The sequence below is a fragment of the Salvelinus alpinus genome, chromosome 20 (assembly GCF_045679555.1).
Source record: "Salvelinus alpinus chromosome 20, SLU_Salpinus.1, whole genome shotgun sequence".
NCBI lineage: Eukaryota > Metazoa > Chordata > Actinopteri > Salmoniformes > Salmonidae > Salvelinus > Salvelinus alpinus.
The window spans coordinates 22,739,394-22,763,486 of NC_092105.1; the positions used below are offsets into that span (position 1 = coordinate 22,739,394).

Consider the following 24,093-nt stretch of genomic DNA (forward strand, 5'->3'; position numbering starts at 1 on the left):
ATATTGATGTAGTGACTAGTGAGTTATGCATAACAAGGCCTGAGAATGAAATCAAAGATATTACAAAGACGAACAAAAATATTCAAAAATACCACTGTTTGACGAAAGTTTGTGTTTCATACAGTACTTATAGTGAATGGAGACCTTCAGATAAAACACATACACATACATTCTCGCTCTGTCTCTGTCTCTCTCTCTATATCACTCATTCACAAACACACTGAAACACACTCACTCCTTCACACACACTGGAACCCTCAGTGACGACCCCCGCCTCGCCCTGAGAATGTGTATCAATGCTGAGAAGCAGGTCAAGCATTCTGAAAGTGCAGCAAAGTGAGATAATTGTCACACTGTGATTTACCCAGACAGCTTAGGGCTTACCACTCAAATATACCCCCACCTCTAAAGCCCCACCCTCCGGCACAGTACCATTCAAAAGGCCACTGTTTCAAAGGCAATTGTCCCCGATCAGAGGGGGCGGGGGGAGTAATACCTGTTTATGACTGACAGGCTCTGGGATGGTTGGCGACAGTGTGATTAGTGCCCTGGCGAACGAAGGCCCTCTGATGTGGCTGTGTGTGATATCCCCGGCTATTAGGGCCTCCGGTCGCTCCTAAATACCCCCTTTAGGTCCGACTGGTACCTCCACCTCCCAGCACTGCTTTGAAGACAGAGTCAATAAAGAGTGGAGGGGATGGGGGAATGGATGGGGGAATGGAAGAGGGGATGGGGGAAGAAGGAAAGCCCTGAGAGAGAGAGGACCAGGGCACCTGAGGGTTCACACAGAGTAGTATGTGGTGGCATTCACTTCTTGAATTCAAATTAACTTGGAGAACTTAGTTCCCAACTTAAAAGAGAGCAATATTTTCCCGAAACTCTCGCATCTAACAATATTATATACTGTACAAAGAATAATAAATCAATGTTGGTTGTTAAGAGCCATATTGGCGTTGAAATTTAAGGACTGATTCCAGGAGCCGTTCTTTAAAGAGAGAAGACCACCTGAAGACAGAAAACCTCTCTATTGAGTAGGCTTATTAATACATGGACCCAATGAGCACATTGAGCAGGATCAGTGTATTGTGGGGATACAATATGGCCCTCTGTATCTCTCCCATTACCTTTCATGCAATAACGCCATAGGCAGAGCTCAGTTCACAAAAAGAGCAATCCTGTTTGTGTCAGCTGACCTAGATTTAATGAGAAGATCTACTGTATGTCTCTATTTTCCCTTTCTAGCCATTGGAGATATCTACAGATTTAGACTAATGAATGGTAAAATCACAACAAAATCATAGCACAAATATTTTTTTGCAAATACTGGTCAATACTGTATAATGTTTGTCATTTTGATCAATACAGTAGGAGTGCCTATGCAGTTTGCACATGGTGGAATCAAGTGCTTTCAGGTCAACAGCTCTTCCTTTTGAGTGCATGGCAAAGGGCTTTCAGAGGGGAGGACAAAGAGGCTGAAAAAGGTAAAGAGACGTTTGTTCATTCCTTGCCCATGCTCTTTTCACGTCATGACCGACTAGCCCAGGGGGGGTGTACTTAGTACCAAACCCTGAGTGCGAGTCTCCTGGAGTGTCTGCTGACCTTTTCATGTGTTCCAGAGACACAGGCCTGAGCAGGGAGACAAATGCTGTTAGAACACCACACTGTCAATCCAATGAATCCAATGAATTATTGGGAATTTGGTATTGTTGTTATGAAACATGGAGTATGAAACCAGGGGTGGGGGGGAATCACCCGAGGATGAGTATTGACCCACATTTGGGGGGAAAGTTGGGGTATTCCCCGTCGACCCCCAAACCCCCCTGGGCAGCCCACCTCATTGGTTCATTACCCGTGGTAAACATGCTTCTCCCCCTGCCAGTCTGCAGCTAGCCCTGGTAAATACCATAGGCCAGATTCCTCCACCGACAGACTCGTACATCTCTTTGCCCTCTAGGCATCTGTCTGACAGGCTACAGTCAGTAGGATGAAGCCATGCCTCTTTTTGCCATACTTACCCTAGGGCTGTGACGGTCATGGAATTTTGAATGACGTAATTGGTCAGCCAAATGACTGCGGCCAATGTTATAACTGTTCTAATAGCAACAAAAAAATAGTGTTTTAAGATGCACAGTTTCTCCTCTTCTCCGCTCCGCTCCTGACTACATGTGCTGCTGCTGCAGAGAGAGGGGTATTGTCTAGGCAACTAAAGACTTGTTTTCTACAACACCTTGCTTGTTTCAGCAACAAAGTTTCATCAGGTTCTAGAGTCCATGTTACAGCAGAAACAGACTCAACTACACGAATGCCCGGCTGTCCTGTTTTCAGTCTGCTGTGCTTTTTTACTGATTGGTTCTCCTCTGTGTCTTTCTCACTCAAACACCCACATGGACAGCCACACACAGTTCACAAGCCTCACCTGGTTGAATGTAGGGCCTAATTTTTTCCTTTACCTCAGGCTGGTGGACGCAGGCTGAAGGGCAAAGTTGTTGTATTTGACTGTGTTTACTACATTACCTATGCCGCCTGGCCTCTCTGCTCCTGGTAACCAGTCACTTCCCATTATTCAGCTCCATTGCACAGCTTGCACTGCCCTTAGGCCCCGTGTTTGGAATACTGCAGCTGCATACAGATCGAAGTGATGTCTCCTCAGCCCCATTGTTGCACATTAATGAATGTATACTGTGGGAATCAAACAGTTGGTCACAATTATGAAATTTAAATATATAGACATTAGATCAATTAGGTCAACTTACATGTAAAACTAATTTTAAACTGTTCTTTCTCACTGTCTGCCCCAAAGCACTTGTTTCACCTGTAGGCAATAACATGTACATAATTTACATATTCATACAAACAATTTAAATATTATTACTCATTTTAAATAGAGGGTTTACCATTGAGCTACCCGAAAGGCCGGTATTAAGTAGTTTCATCTTACCGTCAAAAGTGAATCTATGCAGCCGGCTGTACACTCATATCCCCCTTGGACCGGGGTTCGTAAATAAAACATTGTCCATTCAGCTGTAAAGGTGTCGATTTCCTCCTTAACCCCATTTAATGGCAAGAAGGTGAAAAACTGTGGAAATATGCATACTTTCTTTATTATGTTTAAAATTAATTGTTATCATCATGCACTTAACAGTGCACAATGGTCAACGTGTTCTTTAGCCTACTTGTCTTGACCACAAAACTCACAGACTACATCACTGCCGGGTGCAGGCGGAAGGCCAGGGATTGCTAAAGTATGATATGGCGCCCTCAAGTGGGAATTCTGGAGAAAAAAAGTTGCCTTTTCCCCGAAGCCTTTTCCATCCATCCTGTCGTGTGCACGGTCGTGCCTTTCCATTTGCTCTTGCTTGCATTTATGAGCACGTGACATAATTGGAGGCAGAGGACTTTGACAGAAGATTCTTTCATTCGATGTGAACCGTAGTCGTCCGTTCAAAAATGTCGGTCAGATCGCCTCGAGCCGACAACCCGAACTCTGTGGTTTGTAACATATGCGGTATTGCTTACACTTTACCAGGTAAATTCATTGTAATAATTATAATTTACCAGTCCACATATTGTCATTCATGTTGTTTAAAATTTTAGCTATATCGAGCTAACGTTACCTGTCAAATTGCACACCTGTTAGCTAGCTTCGGACCACGTTGTGGCTACCAAAAGTTATACGGTCCATTTTCTTCAGTAAACAGGCGAACTGTATTTATACAGTAACGTTATATAGTAGCTAATAATACATTTTGTTGACTTGAAGAAGCTTATCAAGAGTTTGGTCCGGACACATCATCTCATTCTGCCTATAGCCTGCCACAGTGCCAATACGTCTGGACTGGACCATTATGGCCAGAGAGGAAGTATCTTCCATAAACGTTAACTCTATTATGGCGTAGGAAAAAAACTATTGTTGCAGGTTTAGGCACCTCCTTCCCCCAACCTAAAAATGCACAAAACGTTATAAAATACATTTTAATGCCATTAATCTTTTCAGAGGACGAAATCGTTGGCAACCTTCCCAATGTCCTCCTGTGTTCCCACATCTTCTGCACTACCTGTCTGCGCTCGCTGGAGTTTAACAATGTCATTCTGTGCCCTGAATGCAAGGTACAGTACAGTACTGGCACCTGATGTCAACTATACAACAAACACTACATGAAACTGATGGCCACATACATATTTCAAAAGGGGTAAGGCTGTAAATGCAATGGTGAATGTATACACTTCCCTGTATATCTATAGTCCCAATATTTTCAAAATGTTCACATTTACAGTAATATAAATCAAATCCAATTATATTTGTCACATGCGCCGAATACAACAGGTAGACCTTACAGTGAAATGCTTACTTACAAGCCCTTAACCAACAATGCAGTTTTAAGAAAATACCTTTAAAAAAAGTAAGAGATAAGAATAACAAATATTTAAAGAGCAGCAGTAAAATAACAATAGCGGGGCTATATACAGGGGGTACCGGTGTTGAGGTAATATGTACATGTAGGTAGAGTTATTAAAGTGACTATGCATAGATAATAACAGAGTAGCAGCAGCGTAGAAGTGTGGGGGGGGAAATAGTCTGGGTAGCCATTTGATTAGACTTTCAGGAGTCTTATGGCTTTGGGGTAGAAGCTGTTTAGAAGCCTCTTGGACCTAGACTTGGCGCTCCGGTACCGCTTGCCATGAGGTAGCAGAGAGAACAGTCTATGACTAGGGCTGGAGTCTTTGACAATTTTTAGGGCCTTCCTCTGACACCGCCTGGTATAGAGGTCCTGGATGGCAAGAAGCTTGGCCCCGGTGATGTACTGGGCTGTACACACTACCCTCTAGTGCTTTGCTGTCAGATGCCAAGCAGTTGCCATACCAGGCAGTGATGCAATCTGTCAGGATGCTCTCGATGGTGCAGCTGTAAAACCTTTTGAGGATCCCCCTCAGGAATAGGTTTTTGGTGTGCTTGACCATGTTAGTTTGTTGGTGATGTGGACGCCAAGGAACTTGAAGCTCTCAACCTGCTCCACTACAGCCCCGTCGATGAGAATGTGGGTGTGCTCAGTCCTCCTTTTTCTGTAGTCCACAATCATCTCCTTTGTCTTGATCACGTTGAGGGAGAGGTTGTTGTCCTTGCACCACACGGTCAGGTCTCTGACCTCCCTATAGGCTGTCTCATCGTTGTCAGTGATCAGGCCTATCACTGTTGTGTCATCGGCAAACTTAATGATGGTGTTGGAGTCGTGCCTGGCCGTGCAATCATGAGTGAACAGGGTGTACAGAAGGGGACTGAGCACGCACCCCTGAGGGGCCCCCGTGTCGAGGATCAGCGTGGCGGATGTGTTGTTACCTACCCTTACCACCTGGGGGTGACCCATCAGGAAGTCCAGGATCCAGTTGCAGAGGGAGATGTTTAGTCTCAGGGTCCTTAGCTTCGTGATGAGCTTTGAGGGCACTATTGTGTTGAACGCTGAGCTGTAGTCAATGAATAGCATTCTCACATAGGTGTTCCTTTTGTCCCGGTGTGAAAGGGCAGTGTGGAGTGCAATAGAGATCGCATCATCTGTGGCTCTGTTGGGGAGGTATGCAAATCGGAGTGGGTCTAGGGTTTCTGGGATAATGGTGTTGTGAGCCATGACCATCCTTTCAAAGCATTTCATGGCTACAGACGTGAGTGCTACGGGTTGGTAGTCATTTAGGCAGGTTACCTTAGTGTTCTTGGGCACAGGGACTATGGTGGTCTGCTTGAAACATGTTGGTATTAGACTACACTATGTGATCAAAAGTATGTGGACACCTGATCAAACGTATATGGAGTTGGAGTTGTTATGGCACCCTTTGCTGCCATAACAGCTTCCACTCTTCTGGGAAGGCGTTCCACTAGATGTTGAAACATTGCTGCGGGGACTTGCTTCCATTCAACCACAAGAGCATTCGTGAGTTCGGGCATTGATGTTGGAAAATTAGGCCTGGCTCGCAGTCGCCGTTCCAATTCATCCCAAAGGCGTTCGATGGGGTTGAGGTCTAGGCTCTGTGCAGGCCAGTCAAGTTCTTCCACACCGATCTCGACAAACCATTTCTGTATGGACCTCGCTTTATGCACGGGGCATTGTCATGCTGAAACAGGAACGGGAGGCTGTTGCAACAAATATTTCACTTCACTGGAACTAAGGGATCTAGCCCAAACCATGAAAACCAGCCCCAGACCATTATTTATCCGCCACCAAACTTTACAGTCGGCACTATGCATTGCGGCAGATAGCGTTCTCCTGGCATCCGCCAAACCCAGATTCGTCCGTCTGACTGCCAGATGGTGAGGCGTGATTAATCTCTCCAGAGAACAAGTTTCCACTGTTCCAGAGTCTAATGGCGGTGAGCTTTACACCAATCCAGCCGACGCTTGGCATTGCTCTTGGTGATCTTTGGCTTGGTGATCTCTCCATGCTCCCCCATGAAGCTCCCGACAAACAGTTCTTGTGCTGACGTTGCTTCCAGAGGCAGTTTGGAACTCAGTAGTGAGTGTTGCAACCGAGGATAGACCATTTTTACGCGCTTCAGCACTCGGTGGTCCCATTCTGTAAGCTTGTGTGGCCTACCACTTCGCGGCTGAGTCGTTGTCGCTCCTAGACGTTTCCACTTCACAATAACAGCACTTACAATTGACCGGGGCAGCTCTAGCAGTGCAGAAATTTGACAAACTTACTTTTTGGAAAAGTGGCATATGACGGTGACACGTTGAAAGTTACTGAGCCCCTCAGTAAGGCCATTCTACTGCCAATGTTTGTCTATGAAGATTGCATGGCTGTGCTCGATTTTATATACCTGTCAGCTAGGGCTGGGCGATACGACGATATATATATCATGTGACGATAGAAAAACGTCTATTGTTTCATATTATGCTCTATCGTTTATTTAGTTGTGTCGCAAATCACACTCTTTACGACAATATTTTTAGTCAATTGGATGACGCTTTGCATTCACGTGTGGAAAGAAATTTGCAACACAAACAAACATGGAGGAGAGTGAACGTGGCACGGAGACAGAGCTGAATAGTCTGACACAGACCAGAAAACTGTCCTCTGCAAAAATATGCCGCAGGCCGGTCCCGACAACAGAATCAAACACCACTAACCTCTTTTACCAACTACACAAGAATCATGTGAAACAGTACGGAGAGTGTCTACGGATGAGACCCACAAAAGTACAGTCGAGTACTCAAAACAAACCCCCCAAACTCAGACGTTGCAAGAGGCTTTTGCCCGCGGTACACCATTATGGCAAAGAATCACGAAGATGGAAGGAGATAACAGCTGCCGTTACAATTTACATCTGCAAAGACATGGCCCCAATTTACATGGTTGCGAAACGGGGGTTTCGTGAGTTGGTGCTAACACTAGACCCAAGGTACCAAATGCAAATTGTTATGTGACACGTATTAATGCCAAAATAACATGCAAAACAGGCAAGCCCCCCAAAATATATATATTTTAGGCCTATATTTATTTTGTTTGCAACTATAGTTGAAATGTTTTCTATTTACCTTTTTAGATTTTATACATTAATATTTTGTTTTGTTACATGCTTAATTGAAAATGTGCACAAAGGTTCTAAATAAAAGGAGAAATAATCAAATATGAGTAAGTACCTTTTTATTTGTTGAGTATAATTCAAAGAGAAATAGGCCTTTACATGTGGTCATTTTATATAAACTATTTATTCATTGAATTTACAGAAAATGTGCTATATCGTGATATGTATCGTTATCGGGATATGAAATTACCTATATCGGGATATGAGATTTTGGCCATATCGCCCAGCCCTACTGTCAGCAATGGGTGGTGGCTGATATAGCCGAATCCACTAATTTGAAGGGGGGTCCACATACTTTTGTGCCAGTTCATACTACTTACCAGCAGGCTAATTGGCTGCAGTGTGAATAAGTAGTGTAGTTGTATGAAATGCAGTGGGTGTTCCTACAGGTTGAGTCCACTCTTCCTGAAGGAGGGGTGGAGGGACTGCAGGTGGACAGCAGAATCATCGGCCTCATCTACACAGCCAAAATGAACAAAATGAAAAGGTATATAACAGTTTATTTCACATACTTATAAATACACACATGCCAGCCAATATGATTCACTTTGGCAGTTTATAATGCAGAAACTGAATTGCTGTCCAGTTCTCCTCAGACCATTATGGGTCCTTTAGTTAGGAATCACAGAGATTCTGTCTCATATCTCAATGATGAACAAACACTCCAAACTGGAAATATAATGCATTTGGAAAGTATTCAGACCCCTACACTTTTCCACATTTTGTTACATTAGACTTATTCTAAAATGGAGAAAATTTATATTTTTTCCTCATCATTCTACGCACAATACCCCACAATGAAAAACCAAAAACAGTATTTTAGAAATTTTTGAAAATGTATAAAAAATAATAAACTAATCTTTATTTACATAGTGCCTTCGTAAAGTATTCATACCCCTTTACTTTTTCCCCCCAAAATTACGTTACAGCCTTATTCTAAAATGTATTAAATTGTTTTTTCTCCCCTCATCAATCTACACACAATACTCCATAATGATGAAGCAAAAACTGTTTTTTTTAATTAATTTTTGCTAATTCAAAATAGAAAACTGATATCACATTTACATGAGTATTCAGACCCTTTACTCAGTACTTTGTTGAAGTACCTTTGGCTTGGTTTTTGCTCTGACATGCACTGTCAACTGTGGGACCTTATATAGACAGGTGTGTGCCTTTCCAAATCATGTCCAATCAATTTAATTTACCACAGGTGGACTCCAAGTTGTAGAAACATCTCAATGATGATCAATGGAAACAGAATGCACCTGAGCTCAATTTCGAGTCTCATAGCAAAGGGTCTGAATACTTATGTAAATAAGGTATTTCTGTTTGAATTTTTTTATAAATTAGCAAATATTTCGTAAAACCTGTTTGCTGAAGAGGTTTTGTGTGTAGATTGATGAGAGAGAAAAAAACAATTTAATCAATTTTAGAATAAGCCTCTAACGTAACAAAATGTGGAAAAGGTCAAGGGATCTGAATACTTTCCTAATGCACTTTATGTAATCGTTCTCATTCTGTAGACAACCTTTATTTTTGTTTATTTAAACTCTGGTAGAGACAGACCGAGGCATCACAGAGTCAAATCCTCGTCTTCACCTGTCGAGGAGGACACAAAACAGGTATGGTTTAACGTTAATATAAGTGTGCTTGGCCTGTCTGATCAGTAATATCCAAGCTCCTGGGAGTCGGTCAGCCAAACACAGATGCAGGGCATTATTTAAAGAATGCTGCAGAAATGGTCGAATTTCTGTTGTTTCTATATAGTAGGCAATATATGTATTCGGTTCTAGGGTCCAGATGTAGAGACAGCACTGAAAGCAGTAGAAGAGGCTCTGTCTCAGGCCTCTGAGAACATGGCCAATCTGGACAACATCCATCAGGTGAGCGACAAAAGGATTGTCCCACATCTCCTGTCCTTCCATCTGTACTGATCCAATAATACTATGGCCTGGTTTCCCAGACAGATTAAACCTAGTCCTGGACTAAAAAAAGCATATTAAATGGAGAATATACATTGCGCATGCTTTGTAGTCCAGGACTAGGCTTAATCTGTGTCTGGGAAATCAGCACTGTATGAAAGCAAGATGTTACCTGTAGCATACCTGTTGTGTTGCTTGCCTCTGCAGACTCTGGTGAAAGGCTTGATGGTGCAGGTGAAGAGAGAGAAGGCCAGACTGCTGATGGAGATAGATGAGGCTATGGACAGGGCCTTCACCATCCTCAATAGAAGGTACACTACTCTACAACCACCTCATACCTTCCTCTCACTAATGGGCTAGTGTGTTATGTATTTATAGCTTCTGCTACTGTGTGTATTGGGCTTGGCTGTAATGCTTTTTATCAGGGCTGATCAAATGGACGTATACAGTGAGTGGACCCTCCCATTATTTTTCTGGTTTCATGGGGTGAGGTGTAATTCCTGCATTGTCAGGAAGGGGGCACTGGTGGCTGAGCTGACCGACATGGAGCAGCACTTCCCGTCCAGCAGGAGGGAACTGGGCCGGGTGGAGGAGAGGATGAGGGCCCTGGGCACAGCCATGCAGAAGGCCAAGCAGGTCGGACAGCACCCCTCCCTGGAGAGCTACTGCGACCTGGAGCAGGTACATACATACATACATACATGCATACATATATGTGGCACTTCAAGGAATACGAGGTGTGTTTGTGTGTTGAACAGTTGTTGGAGACCCTGCAGGCTTCTGTGGATGTACAGTCGTTTGACCTGAAGTGTCTGTCTCTGGGCTCTGGACTGAGGTGAGTCAATAAAGTTGACCTGAATTACAATTTGAAACCCTGTAGCTATGTGGCCTGACTGGAATTCTGCTACTGTAGTTTGAACTCACATCTGACCCATGGCGCGCATGTGTGTGTGTGTTAGCTGCATAGCACAGCAGGATGCGCTGGGCAGGAGTCTGAAGGCGTGTCTGAAGATCAACATTGGGAACGCCAAGATGTACGTCCAGTAATTGGCTACAGAGAAAAATATATATATCTTTGTTTACATGGTTTAACTGCCTTTTGAACTCCCCCCTCAGTCTGACAGATGAGCTGATCCACAGAGACAGAGAGAGGCCCCAAGAGCAGGCAGGGCCCAATAGGAAGGCCCCCCTGCTCCCATACTCCCTTAGCACCAGAGAGCCCAGCCGCCCCCAGCAGCAGCAGCAGGAGAGCCAAACGATGATGAGGCCTCCCCCGCCCAGCACCAGAGAGCCTGTTCCACCTCACCAGGAGCAGGAAAGCCTGAGGATGACTAGGCATACCTGGGGCCCCTCTCCCAGCCCTGGCCCTTGGCCCTTACCCAGCTCCAGCCCTGTCTCAGACTCTGGACCCAACGTCATCATAGAGGAGATTATAGAGGAGATTGAAGAAGGAGGAGAAGGGAAGGATGAAGTCAGTTTGAAATCCTGCCATCAAGTCACCACAGCCTCATCCAAAACCACTGCAGCAGGGTTCTCAGTTGGAGGTTAGTGACAATGTCACAGCAACATTTAGAGAGCACGTCAGTGCATGTCTGCTGAGGTAAACCGCATCCTCATTACCCATAGGATAATAATGGTGTTCCTTGGTTTCTGATTGTAGTTGTCCCAGCCCACCTGTCTGAGTTGCAGCAGGCCAGTGAGAGACAGAGAGCCCAGAGGAGCAGCAAGAAGATCCAGGAGGACCTCCTACCTGTCAGTCAGGGGAAAGGTAGAGGAGAGACAGACATCTAGTCTGCGCACTGTTGATCCGCACAACACACATTTCACATGATAACATGCACAACAGTTATGGTCACGTAATCTATAACTTGATGAATAGAGACACATAGAAACTGTGAGTGTGTGCAGTGTTCCAGGAGTGGGTGATGGTGACCCATGTGGTGAACCCTAACCACTTCTACATCCGCCACGTGGCAGAGCAGAGGGCCTGTATTCTGCTGTCCAAGAAGATCAACTCCCTCTGCTCTGGAGAGAGAGGACTGTTCACAGCCAGCGACATACTGGAGACTGGTGAGATCACTGTGTGTGTGTGTGAAACCTTACTGTGGGTATGTCCCTTTCTCTAGGTTTTATGGTGTTTGTGAAATGAAAGCAGTGCAATGTTGCCACTCTGACTATTGCGCGTGTGTCTCCGTCAGGCTCCACAGTGTTTGTGAAGTGGAAGGAGGGGATGTGGTGTCGGGCCACCCTGACAGAACTGTTCCAGAGAGGTCACCTGGACCCGGTCCGCAGCTGTCCTGTTCCTGAACTTCACCGTGTCAGAGTCTACTTCCAAGACTACGGTTTCTGCAAGGGAATAGCCCTGCAGAGGTACAGACACACACACAGACACACACGCACACACGTGAAAAACCTAGTAGGCATGAAAAGGGACAGAACATTTGTTTTTTCAGTCACCCAGGTCTGTCTTTCTCTTCCACCTCTACTTCCCCATTCCCAGTGAGGAGGTAGGTCCAGACCTGTTCATCAGGGACATGAATGAGCGTCTGAGAAGAGTGGACGTGGCCGGCCAATCAGAAATGAGCCGCTGGCTCCCTCAGGCTATCAAGTGTTCCCTCAAGGACATTGTGCCTGCAGACCTGGTAAGTGGAGGACATCATGCCTGCAGACCTTGTAAGGTGCATACATTTGCATATTTTCCATATTCTGACATAACATTTGTGTATGTCGCCATCTATCTTTTTCTTCAAGTGAAGGGCTATTGTATAAGTGACTAGGATGAGTTTAGATTTGTTTTCTTTACCTGCATCCCCCTCCTTTTCCTCTCTTCTCTCCCAGACTAAAGGCTGGAGTGCGGAGGCCCATGATGAGTTTCGTCGCGTGGTGGGCTCAGCCTCAGTAGAGATGCAGGTGTTTGGTCAGGAGAGAGGTGCTCTGCTAGTGGATCTGAAGAAAGCCCCCATGGACAGCGGTTCCAGCAACATGCCCATGTCCCTCCGAGAGTACCTGGTCTTCCTCGAGCTCGCCAGGTACATACATACTCATGGTCATGAAAATCCTGGAAAAGACATGGAATTTTTTTTATGGTGTTTTCCAGGCCTGGAAAGGTTTTGGAAAATGATCAAATCTGAAAAGTTGTGGAAATAATAATTTCTGTTCATGTCATTTATTTAGAGACAGTTTTTAAATATTTTATCAATCAAATTAAAATCCACATATCAGCTAGGATCGGAATGACACTTTTGCACAGCTGTGTTTACACGCATCACCTGCATTTGTGAGAAAATAGTGGGCTGTTGCTCAAGGAGAGCGAGACAGTCGAACATTGCAGCAGCAGGTAGTCCTAGCCTATAAAATATGTTATATAACAGGTGAGTCTAATGCTGATTGGTTAAAACCGCATTCCAGCCGGTGTCTATTAAATAAGTTACCACCGGCTAAATCTATGATGTTAAAATGCGTATTTACTCTGTTCCATCTGACTGGGCAATCCGCTGTCTCATCAGCCCAGCCAAGCAATTTATCAACTCGATCTCCACTGTAAAAAGCATCTAGACATTATCTCACATTTCTTTTAGACTAACATTTCGTTTTCAAAGGCAGAGATTGGTATAAACCTTGCTCTCTGTCCGACATTTGCAACATTGTTTCAATATTCAAATTTGATCTCTAGCTGTTCCATAGTAATGAACGTGATGAGACAGGCAGGCAGCGTTTCTCAGCCAGTCGAAATCATGAATCAGCTGGCATAATTTTTTATGGGTATATACAAAGAAATGTCAATTGAAAAAAGGTAAAACTAAACGAAGTGCAACTAGTTTGCAGTCTTTTTAGTTTGAAGTGATTGTGTTAGCTGAGTTGTTGGCTAGCTCCTCTGAACAACAGTGTCCTGACAAGTGAGCACATTTCTATACCAGGCGAAATCGCGCATCATTAGCTCATTGTTATGGATGTATCCAAATAAATGACACTAGAAAAGAGCTTAAACAAGCAACTACTTTGTGTTATTCTGGCTGCACTTTTTTTACGTGACTGTAAGTTAGCCGTAGTTGGCTAGCTTGCAAGCAAGGGATAAGAACATTGCCAGCTAGAATTGCAATGGAACATTTAGAACGAACGATTGGGTCGCATCCATAGATGCAGAACAAAAAGACTGAATGACTGGGTCGCGTCTTTGGCAACCGAACCGATAGAACGAACGAACAAACGACCAGCCTGCCTGGTTAGCCACCTTAGATTTGTGTTGGGACTATATCTTGTGGAAGGATGAAATAGTATGAATAAATTCATCAAATTAATGTTTTTTTTAATGAAAATATGTCAATCAGTATTGTAATATGTTGGTAACACATTGTATAAAAGTGATAATGCCCTTGAAGCCGGCGTTTGGAGGATATATTGGCACGGTTTACCGGCCCTGGACTTTGTCTCGGGCCTAACAACACCCGTGCCGACTTCTTGGGCATTATCACTTAAATAGAGAACAGACTAATAACTATGTAGCCAATTCAAAACATATCTTGTGCCCTTTAGTTAACTGTTTAGCTATTGTTACCTTCTATTAATGTTTTCGTCACTCGCGAATAAGGCCATACAAAGTTGATTTACTTTTTTGAACAACTCAGATTATTCATTTTAAACTATTTTTCACGAAATGAACAATACACTTCACCATTGTATTAGTTGGGATTTGGTTCAAATGCAGTGAATCAAAATAAGAATTATAAGTAATTTTAGAAAAATGGATTAGATGTAACCTTTCTTTTGGATTAAGTGGCTTAAACTTGTTTTGTTGATACTTATAGTTTATTTGGGCATCCAATGTATGGGACATTGCAACTCAATAGATGCTAGTCAGCCTGCAACGTAAACACTTCTAAGGTAACTAAAATAAATTAGAAAAGGTACATTTCCTGAAGAAAATGTGTGGGCTTGCTTCAGCTGAATAAAAAGAGTTGTAGCCTATCAAAGCCATTTGATCTTTTGATATATTGAATGAGCAAATTATTTAAAAAGGCATAAAATGTATTTGGTTGTAATGTTGCAATTTTATACATCAAGGGTGGTAAACCATCCTCCAGGACAGCTAATGGGTGGGCAGGCTTTTATTCCAGTCCCCCTCAAACAAACCACATTTTAGAAATTAGCTGCTGAACCGGACCTTGATAAACTGTCTCTGTGTTTGAGCAGGGCTTGATCAAAAGCCTGCACACCCAGTAGCTCTCCTCTTGTTTTATACAGTTGCCTAACAGGTATTTCACTTTGTGGGGGGTTAAGTGCTTTGCACAACGACAGGAGATGGTACATGGGATCAGAGAGCAGCCTCCCAGGGTCGATACCACATTACATACTGTTTTATACGTACACATAGATGCTGTTAATTATTGGTCATGGAAGTTTGGTTAAAAGTCATGGAAAAGTCTTGAAATTCCATTTGTCAAAATATGTAAACCCTGCATACTGTACATATCCAGTGTTTCCCTTATATGAGTTTTGCGGAAGGCTGCATCAGTTTCTTCCTTGTTGCCATGGATAATCAGTAGTAATATGTTTGTCCCGTTCTGCTGCTGTAGGTTTTATTCTCCGGTGGCGTGGAATGCCAAGACTGTGCCGTGTGGCAGGAGGCCTCTCCAGTTCTACCTTCCTGTCTTCCCTCGTACCAACGTAGAGCTCAACGCTGTGGTGTCCCACATAGACACACCCTCACACTTCTACATCCAACTGGTAGGTCACACACAAACACACACACATTCCACACACACACACATGAACGCATTATCAGCTGATATTCCAGTGCCCTCTCTAACTCTTCCCCCTTGCTGATTAAACGCAGGTTGACAACATGGAGTTCCTGCTGCTGACAGCCAAGCTGCAGGAGTGTTACAGCTATGACTGCCCCAGCAGGGGGACCAGAGGAGAGGACCAGGACTTGGAGGTCTACTGTCCTGTCTTGGATCAGGCCTGTGTGGCACGCTTTGACGATAAGGTCTGGTACAGGGCCCATGTCATCGGTCAGTACACTGTCTGTGCGTGGGTACACTTAGGGCAGTTGCGGTGACCGAATTACCGGCAGTCATGAGTCACGTAGGCCTACATGAATGCTCTCTGTAGGCCTACATGAATGGCGCTGATGCGTAAGGCAGTATAATCAACTGGCCAATGAATGGCTTGGTACTCAGCGCCCTGTTCCTCTAATCTGAATAATGAGGATAAATGGTGATGGGAGTTAGAGGTCCCGTTCAAAAATGGACCCGGGGCTTTCCCAGACGGACACAATATGCACAGTACACTTTTTAACATAGAGACCCAGTCAGGTCCACAACCTAGCATGAAAAAATTCCATTTGTTTTGATACTTTATTAACCGGTGTGGAGGAAAGGAGAGGGAGAGCAACAGAACGAGCATGGCGCTAGGGAGAAGGGGCCTCCGGTGTGTGTGTGCGCAGTGAGTGCCACTGCCTTGGAACCACTGCCTTGGATAATAAATCAAATCAAGTTTATTTTATATAGCCCTTTGTACATCAGCTAATATCTCGAAGTGCTGTACAGAAACCCAGCGTAAAACCCCAAACAGCAAGCAATGCAGGTGTAGAAGCACGGTGGCTAGGAAAAACTCCCTAGAAAGGCCAAAACCTAGGAAGAAACCTAGAGAGGAACCAGGCTATGAGGGGTGGCCAGTCCTCTTCTGGCTGTGCCGGGTGGAGATTATAACAGAACATGGCCAAGATGTTCAAAATGTTCATAAGTGACAAGCATGGTCAAATAATAGTCAGGAATAAATGTCAGTTGGCTTTTCATAGCCAATCATTAAGAGTTGAAAACAGCAGGTCTGGGACAGGTAGGGGTTCCATAACCGCAGGCAGAACAGTTGAAACTGGAATAATAAATGATATGCAAACTCCAAAAATGTATGGAAAAGAGTCTACCTAAAGACTAGAATGTTATTGTGTTTGTAGGTATTCCCGGGGGCAGGAAGGTGGAAGTCCAGTTTGTAGACTTTGGCAACAACAAGATTCTGTCAGTCAATGACCTGAGGAAGATCAAGGATGAGTTCTTTGCCCTCCCAGCCATGGTGAGGTCACACTACACTAGAGTATGTTGGATGGAGAATAAATAAGGCTGACTGTATCCATATACCATCCCAGCATTAACTGCTAGGGTTGGTAGACCGGGCAGGGCACTCCTATTATTCAAATGGCTCTCACAATTACCTCTCCCCCCCCCACCCAGGCCATCCAGTGCTACCTGGCTGATGTGATTCCTCTGGAAGAGGGTGAGACGTGGAGCGAAGCGTGTATAGAGAAGTTCAAGAGTCTTGCTGACCAGAGACTTGTGACCGCTGTGGCCACAGGTAAGACGGGCAGAACTGGAGAGTTCTCCTTTCACACGGCACTGTCTTGGCATCCCACGACAACCGTGTGACTGTTCTGTAGTTGATTGATTTGTGTGTGTCTTCTGAACCCCCAGAGGCTGGTCGAAGGGGCAGGGGTCTGCCAGTCAGGCTGTTTGAGACCAGTGATTCCAGCGAGCCGTTAGCAAACATCGAAGATCTGCTGGTCAACGACCAACTGGCCTGCTTCAAGAAGGGGTGAGTGTGTGTCTGTCATCTCACAGCAGGATACTTCATGGGTAAAATCAATAACTAATCTTATTTAGACTTTTTGATACCTGCACACACAGATGTGGGTATGGTTCCAAAAATGAGATGTTTTATTTTACCCCATCTCCCTCTCACTTAGCATCAAATCTAAGGACACCCAGGCGCCGGTGGTAGACACCACAGTGTGGGACCCCCCACTCGAGGGTCTTCTGGGTGAGTCTGAGCCAGCCCCTATCTCCCTGGGCCAGGAGACCCCAGAGCAGGACCAAGACCCCCAAGAGATCCAGCCCTACCTGATGCTGCCGGCCAACCTGAAAGACCTGAGGGTCAGATTGACCCACGTGGTCTCACCCGGGAGCTTTTACGTCCAGCTGCTACAGATGGACACCCAGCTCAAGAGGTCAGCCAGTGGGGATGGAGAGGAGGGCAAGGAGGGACAGACAATGGCTTACTGAAGCCTCACCGAATCCAGCAGAGAATCTTGGGCTGTGTTCACACAGGAATCTTGTAACTGTAGAGTGGATTGACAGACATTGACTTGATTTTCTATGATGTGTGACTTTAGAATGAGACGCTGATGAGAGGTCTGTGTCATTTAGTTATCGCTCTCTCTCTCTCCCTCTCGCTCTCTCCCCCTCTGTTTCAGGGTGTATGAGTTGTTGAAGCAGGAGTATGCCCGTACAGAGCCCCAGGAGATAGAGTGGAAGGCAGACATGTACTGTGCTGCCTACAACAACGGGGTCTGGGAGAGGGGCCAGCTCTGCTCTCCTGTTTCCCTCGGCTGCATTGCCGAGGTAACACACGAGCACGCGCACACACACACATCTATCCTTTAAGAGCCACAGAAGTGGACTAGGAGTGGATTTAGAAGTAATGACATTGTAGCAGCTGATTGCAGCCGATCTGTCATTACTGTTTCATCAGTGATTGACAGATGGGTACATCCAGCTGTAACTGCAGTGTGGTGTTTTGTCTCCACATGGTGTTAGGTAGTACGCTGTGATTTTGGCAACAAGGTGAAACTCCATGTGAACAACCTGAGACCACTGCTGCCAAGTCTGGTTGGCTGTCTGGTGCTGGAGTGTTCCCTCAGTGAAATCAGGTGAACACACACAAATGCAGTGCTGACCTCAAACACTGATCCCTGGCAAAATGTTCTGAATTAGTAGACCTTTCACAAAAATAGATTCTGACAGGTTTCCTCAGGGCATGAGTTATTTATCACACCTATCCTAATACTGGAGCAAGGGGCATGCTATTTTCCTTAGACCTCATTTGAAATTTCTCACTCCTTCTCCCTCTCGCTCCATTTCTTTCTCTCTCCCTCTCAGACCTGCAGGCGGTCGTTCCACCTGGACAGCCACAGCGTGTGACTTCATCTCTTACTACCTGACAGGAGCCATGGCCATCATGACCATCAAGGTGACGCCACATCACACACCTTTTCCTAGCCCTACCACTTCCCGTAGCCCTTAACCACTTCCCCTAGTCCCTACCCCACACTTATGTGAACTCTAAGCAAAGAGGGCTGGGGGTGGAGATGGAGCCTAGTCTCTGATGCCTCACTGTTTTGTGTTTTTTTATATATATATATATATAACTTTTGACTGGTACTGTGTGTGTAATATATATTCACTGCTCAAAAAAATAAAGGGAACACTTAAACAACACAATGTAACTCCAAGTCAATCACACTTCTGTGAAATCAAACTGTCCACTTAGGAAGCAACACTGATTGACAATAAATTTCACATGCTGTTGTGCAAATGGAATAGACAACAGGTGGAAATTATAGGCAATTAGCAAGACACCCCCAATGAAGGAGTGGTTCTGCAGGTGGTGACCACAGACCACTTCTCAGTTCCTATGCTTCCTGGCTGATGTTTTGGTCACTTTTGAATGCTGGCGGTGCTTTCACTCTAGTGGTAGCATGAGACTGAGTCTACAACCCACACAAGTGGCTCAGGTAGTGCAGCTCATCCAGGATGGCACATCAATGCGAGCTGTGGCAAGAAGGTTTGCTGTGTCTGTCAGCGTAGTGTCCAGAGCATGGAGGCGCTACCAGGAGACAGACCAGTACATCAGGAGACGTGGAGGAGGCCGTAGGAGGGCAACAACCCAGCAGCAGGACCGCTACCTCCGCCTTTAGGCAAGGAGGAGCACTGCCATAGCCTTGCAAAATGACCTCCAGCCGGCCACAAATGTGCATGTGTCTGCTCAAACGGTCAGAAACAGACTCCATGAGGGTGGTATGAGGGCCCGACGTCCACAGGTGGGGGTTGTGCTTACAGCCCAACACCGTGCAGGACGTTTGGCATCCAATTGAGCACATCTGGGACATCATGTCTCGCTCCATCCACCAACGCCACGTTGCACCACAGACTGTCCAGGAGTTGGCGGATGCTTTAGTCCAGGTCTGGGACGAGATCCCTCAGGAGACCATCCACCACCTCATCAGGAGCATGCCCAGGCGTTGTAGGGAGGTCATACAGGCACGTGGAGGCCACACACACTACTGAGCCTCATTTTGACTTGTTATAAGGACATTACATCAAAGTTGGATCAGCCTGTAGTGTGGTTTTTCACTTTAATTTTGAGTGTGACTCCAAATCCAGACCTCCATGGGTTGATAAATTTGATTTCCATTGATCATTTTTGTGTGATTTTGTTGTCAGCACATTCAACTATGTAAAGAAAAGTATTTAATAAGAATATTTCATTCATTCAGATCTAGGATGTGTTATTTTAGTGTTCCCTTTATTTTTTTGAGCAGTGTACATACACACACAGTACCAGTCAAAAGTTTGGACACCTACTCATTCAATTGTTTTAAAATATTTTTTACCATTTTCTACATTGTGGAATAATAGTGAATCAAATAAAATGTATTTGTCACATGCGCCAAATACAACAGGTGTAGGTAGACCTTAGAGTGAAATGCTTACTTACAAGCCCTTAACCAACAATACAGTGTTAAACAAATCAAAATATATTTAATATTTTAGATTCTTCAAAGTAGTCACCCTTTTCCTTGATGACAGCTTTTCACACGCTTGGCGTTCTTTCAACTAGCTTCACCTGGGATGCCACAGTCTTGAAGGAGTTCCCACATATGCTGAGCATTTTTGGGCTGCTTTTCCTTCACTCTGCGGATCAACTCATCCCAAACCATCTCAATTTGGTTGAGGTCGAGTGATTGTGGAGGCCAGGTCATCTGATGCAGCACTCCATCACTCTCCTTCTTGCTCAGATAGCCATTACACATCCTGGAGGTGTTTTGGGTCATTGTCCTGTTGAAAAACAAATGATAGTCCCGCAAACCAATTGGGATGGCGTATCGCTGCAGAATAGCCATGCTGGTTAAGTGTGCCTTGAATTCTAAATAAATCACAGACCGTGTCACCATCAAAGCATCATCACACCTCTTCGTCCATGCTTCACGGTGGGAACCACACATGCAGAGATCATCCGTTTCACCTACTCTGCGTCTCACAAAGACACGGCGGTTGGAACCAAAAATCTCATTTGGACTCATCAGAACAAAGGACAGATTTCATCCGGTCTAATGTCCATTGCTCATGTTTCTTGGCCCAAGCAAGTCTCTTCTTATTATTGGTGTCCTTTAGAATTGGTTTCTTTGCAGCAATTCCACCATGAAGGCCTGATTCACGCAGTCTCCTTTGAACAGTTGATGTTGAGATGTGTCTGTAATGTGAACTCTGTGAAGCATTTATTTAGAGGCTGGTAACTCTAATGAACTTATCCTCTGCAGCAGAGGTAACTCTGGGTCTTCCTTTCCTTTGGAGGTCCTCATGAGAGCCAGTTTCATCATAGTGCTTGAGGGTTTTTGCAACTGCACTTGAAACTTTCAAAGTTCTTGAAATTTTCCACATTGACTGACCTTCATGTCTTAAAGTAATGATGGACTGGTTTCTCTTTGCTTATTTTAGTTGTTCTTGTCATAATATGGACTTGGTCTTTTACCAAATAGGGCTATCTTCTGTATACCACCCCTACCTTGTCACAACACAACTAATTGGCTCAAATGCATTATTAAGATGGACATAAATTCCACAAATGTACTTTTAACAAGGCACACCTGTTAATTGAAATGCATTTCAGGCGACTACCTCATGAAGCTGGTTGAGAGAATGCCAAGAGTGTGCAAAGGGTGGCTGCTTTGAAGAATCTCAAATGATGTCTTCACTATTATTTTACAATGTAGAAAATAGTACAAATAAAGAAAAACCCCTGAATGAGTAGCTGTGTTCAAACTTTTGACTGGTACTGTGTATATATATTTCTATTGGACAAATAAAGAAACACAAATTACAAATTTAACAGATACATCCTTTTATCCCTCTATACTTATTGAAACACCTCCCTCCCCTTAACAACAAAAGCAGCATACATACAAAAATAAGTTAAAACATCAATTGGAAATTATATATACACATACATACACAAAAATAAATAAAAAATATCACTACATACCGTCCATTCTCTCCCACACTCTCATATCCCCCGTTGGCCAACATTCTTACTCCTGATCAATAGAAGGCAACTGTTCAAAAAAGGAAATTAAAGGCTGCCATTTTAAGAAAAAGTTATCAGAACAACCTTTCTAAGTGTCAAACAGATATTTTAACCAGGCTAATACAGTGGGAGGTTTGGAGGATTTCCAATTAAGCAAGATCTCCCGGCGGGCTATAAGGGAAGCAAACACTACAACGTCTTCTTTACTTTTAGTGAGATTAGGCAACAAAGATGTAACTCCAAATATAGCTATTAGAGGATAAGGCTGCAGGTCGGAGTGATTTGACCATTTATCATGTGTCTGGGAGGAATTTACTCTTTGGTGTAGTGAATTCTGTGCAAGAACTGAATTAAACTTAACCGAGCACATGAGGATATGGAGTTAACCCTAAGAAGGGCCTCCTCCCACCAGGCATATGTAAGTTCAAGTTCACTACCCCAGTCTGTCTTGATTTTGTTTATTGGAGAGGGTTCAGAGTAAAGCATAATGTCATATAATCTAGAAATCAGGCAGGGACAAAATCTCTTCTAGCAACGTCTTGGGATGTAGTTGAGGAAAGGTGGGAAAATTAGAGCGAACAAAGTTACGGATTTGAAAATAGCGGAAAAGATTAGCTACAAGATCATTAAAATTGGCAAACATCTTTGAAACATACCAAACCCCCCTGTTGCCACAAAACAAAAGCCTGGTCGAGTTTGGAGAGTTAAAATAAGTGGTTGTTACAAATGGGGCTTAGAGGAGAAGGGGCAAAAAGTCTAAAATGTTGACAAAATTGTCTCCAGATCTTCAAAGTAGAGAGCGCAATGGGGTTTCCAGTGTACTTTGAAGGACAGTGGGGCACAAGTAAGAGCAGAAAGGGAGGATGATTGGCAGGAGTGTGCTTGTAATGAGCACCAGCTGTTACTTGGAGCATTACACCAGACCACAATCTTTTGAATATTGGCTGTCCAATAGTAAAGCAGTAAATTTGGAAGTGCCAATCCTCCATCTTGTCTCCTTTTGAAGTATTGTTCTATATATCCTAGATGATTTGCCAGCCCAGTTAAAATGACTGAGCCTATCAAACTTGGTAAAAAATGATTTCGGCAGAAAGATCAAAAGACATTGAAAAAGGTTTAGAAACAGAGGTAAACATTTTCATTTTAACTTCTTATGGCTCCATCCTGCTAACGGGATCGATATGACGGCAGCCAGTGAAAGTGCAGGGCGCCAAATTCAAACAACAGAAATCTCATAATTAAAATTCCTCAAACATACATGTGTCTTATATCATTTTAAAGGTAATCTTGTTGTTAATCCCACCAAAGTGTCCGATTTCAAATATGCTTTTCAGCGAAAGCACTACAAACGATTGTTAGGTCACCACCAAACCACAATAAGCACAGCCATTTTTCCAGCGAAAGATAGCTTTCACAAAAAGCAGAAATAGAGATAAAATGAATCACTAACCTTTGATTATCTTCATCAGATGACACTCATAGGACTTCATGTTACACAATACATGCATGTTTTGTTTGATAAAGTTCATATTTATAACAAAAAATCTGAGTTTACATTGGCGCGTTACATTCACTAGTTCCAAAAACATCAAGTGATTTTGCATAGCCACATCGTTTCAACAGAAATACTCATCATAAATGTAGATGATAATACAAGTTATACACATGGAATTATAGATATACCTCTCCTTTAATGCAACCGCTGTGTCAGATTTCAAAAAAACTTTACGGAAAAAGCAAATCATGCAATAATCTGAGACGGAGCTCAGAACAATAGCCAAATTAGCCGCCATGTTGGGGTCAACAGAAACCAGAAAATACATGATAAATGTTTCCTTACCTTTGAACTTCATCAGAATGCAGTCCTAGGAATCCCAGGTCCACAATAAATGCTTGATTTGTTCGATAATGTCCGTTATTTATGTCCAATTAGCAACTTTGGTTAGCACGTTAGCAGTAAACAATTCCAAAGTCACAAAGCGCATCCACTATAAGGTGACGAAATGTCCAAAAGTTCCGTAACAGTCAGTAGAAACATGTCAAACGATATACTGAATCAATCTTTAGAATGTTGTTAACATCCATCTTGAATAACGTTCCAACCGGAGAATTAGATTGACTTCAGAAGAGCGGTGGAACGGAGGTCCTCCTCATGTGACGGCGCATGGTCAACGCGTGGTCACCTCATGGCAGTGATTACTAATTCCTGTCTCCTTCGGCCCCCCTTCACAGCAGAGTCATCAGACAAAGTTCTATTGACTGTTGACATCTAATGGAAGCCGTAGGAAGTGAAAACTCATCAATATCTCGCTGTAATTTCAATGAGAGCTTGGTTGAAAATCTGCCACCTCAGAAACAATTCAAACAGGAAGTGGAACTTCTCAGGTTTTTGCCTGCCATATGAGTTCTGTTATACTCACAGACATAATTCAAACAGTTTTAGAAACTTCAGAGTGTTTTC

The 24,093-nt window shown here is 43.9% G+C and overlaps 1 protein-coding gene across 1 annotated transcript in view; it reads left to right on the plus strand.

The window, feature by feature from the left end:
- The first annotated feature begins 3,264 nt into the window (after positions 1-3,264).
- Positions 3,265-24,093, plus strand: part of rnf17 (ring finger protein 17) — a 28,728-nt gene continuing 7,899 nt past the window's right edge. Inside the window, exons 1-24 of the mRNA XM_071354930.1 lie at positions 3,265-3,526; positions 3,995-4,107; positions 7,965-8,062; positions 9,134-9,197; positions 9,369-9,458; positions 9,705-9,808; positions 10,010-10,178; positions 10,256-10,332; positions 10,457-10,531; positions 10,614-11,041; positions 11,158-11,265; positions 11,406-11,567; positions 11,696-11,867; positions 11,998-12,139; positions 12,336-12,526; positions 15,071-15,221; positions 15,331-15,508; positions 16,453-16,568; positions 16,727-16,847; positions 16,964-17,084; positions 17,236-17,496; positions 17,743-17,890; positions 18,086-18,198; positions 18,428-18,518. Of these exons, the coding sequence (XP_071211031.1) occupies positions 3,448-3,526; positions 3,995-4,107; positions 7,965-8,062; positions 9,134-9,197; positions 9,369-9,458; positions 9,705-9,808; positions 10,010-10,178; positions 10,256-10,332; positions 10,457-10,531; positions 10,614-11,041; positions 11,158-11,265; positions 11,406-11,567; positions 11,696-11,867; positions 11,998-12,139; positions 12,336-12,526; positions 15,071-15,221; positions 15,331-15,508; positions 16,453-16,568; positions 16,727-16,847; positions 16,964-17,084; positions 17,236-17,496; positions 17,743-17,890; positions 18,086-18,198; positions 18,428-18,518 (3,372 nt within the window). The 5' untranslated portion in view covers positions 3,265-3,447. The remainder of the gene's footprint in view (positions 3,527-3,994; positions 4,108-7,964; positions 8,063-9,133; positions 9,198-9,368; positions 9,459-9,704; positions 9,809-10,009; positions 10,179-10,255; positions 10,333-10,456; positions 10,532-10,613; positions 11,042-11,157; positions 11,266-11,405; positions 11,568-11,695; positions 11,868-11,997; positions 12,140-12,335; positions 12,527-15,070; positions 15,222-15,330; positions 15,509-16,452; positions 16,569-16,726; positions 16,848-16,963; positions 17,085-17,235; positions 17,497-17,742; positions 17,891-18,085; positions 18,199-18,427; positions 18,519-24,093) is intronic.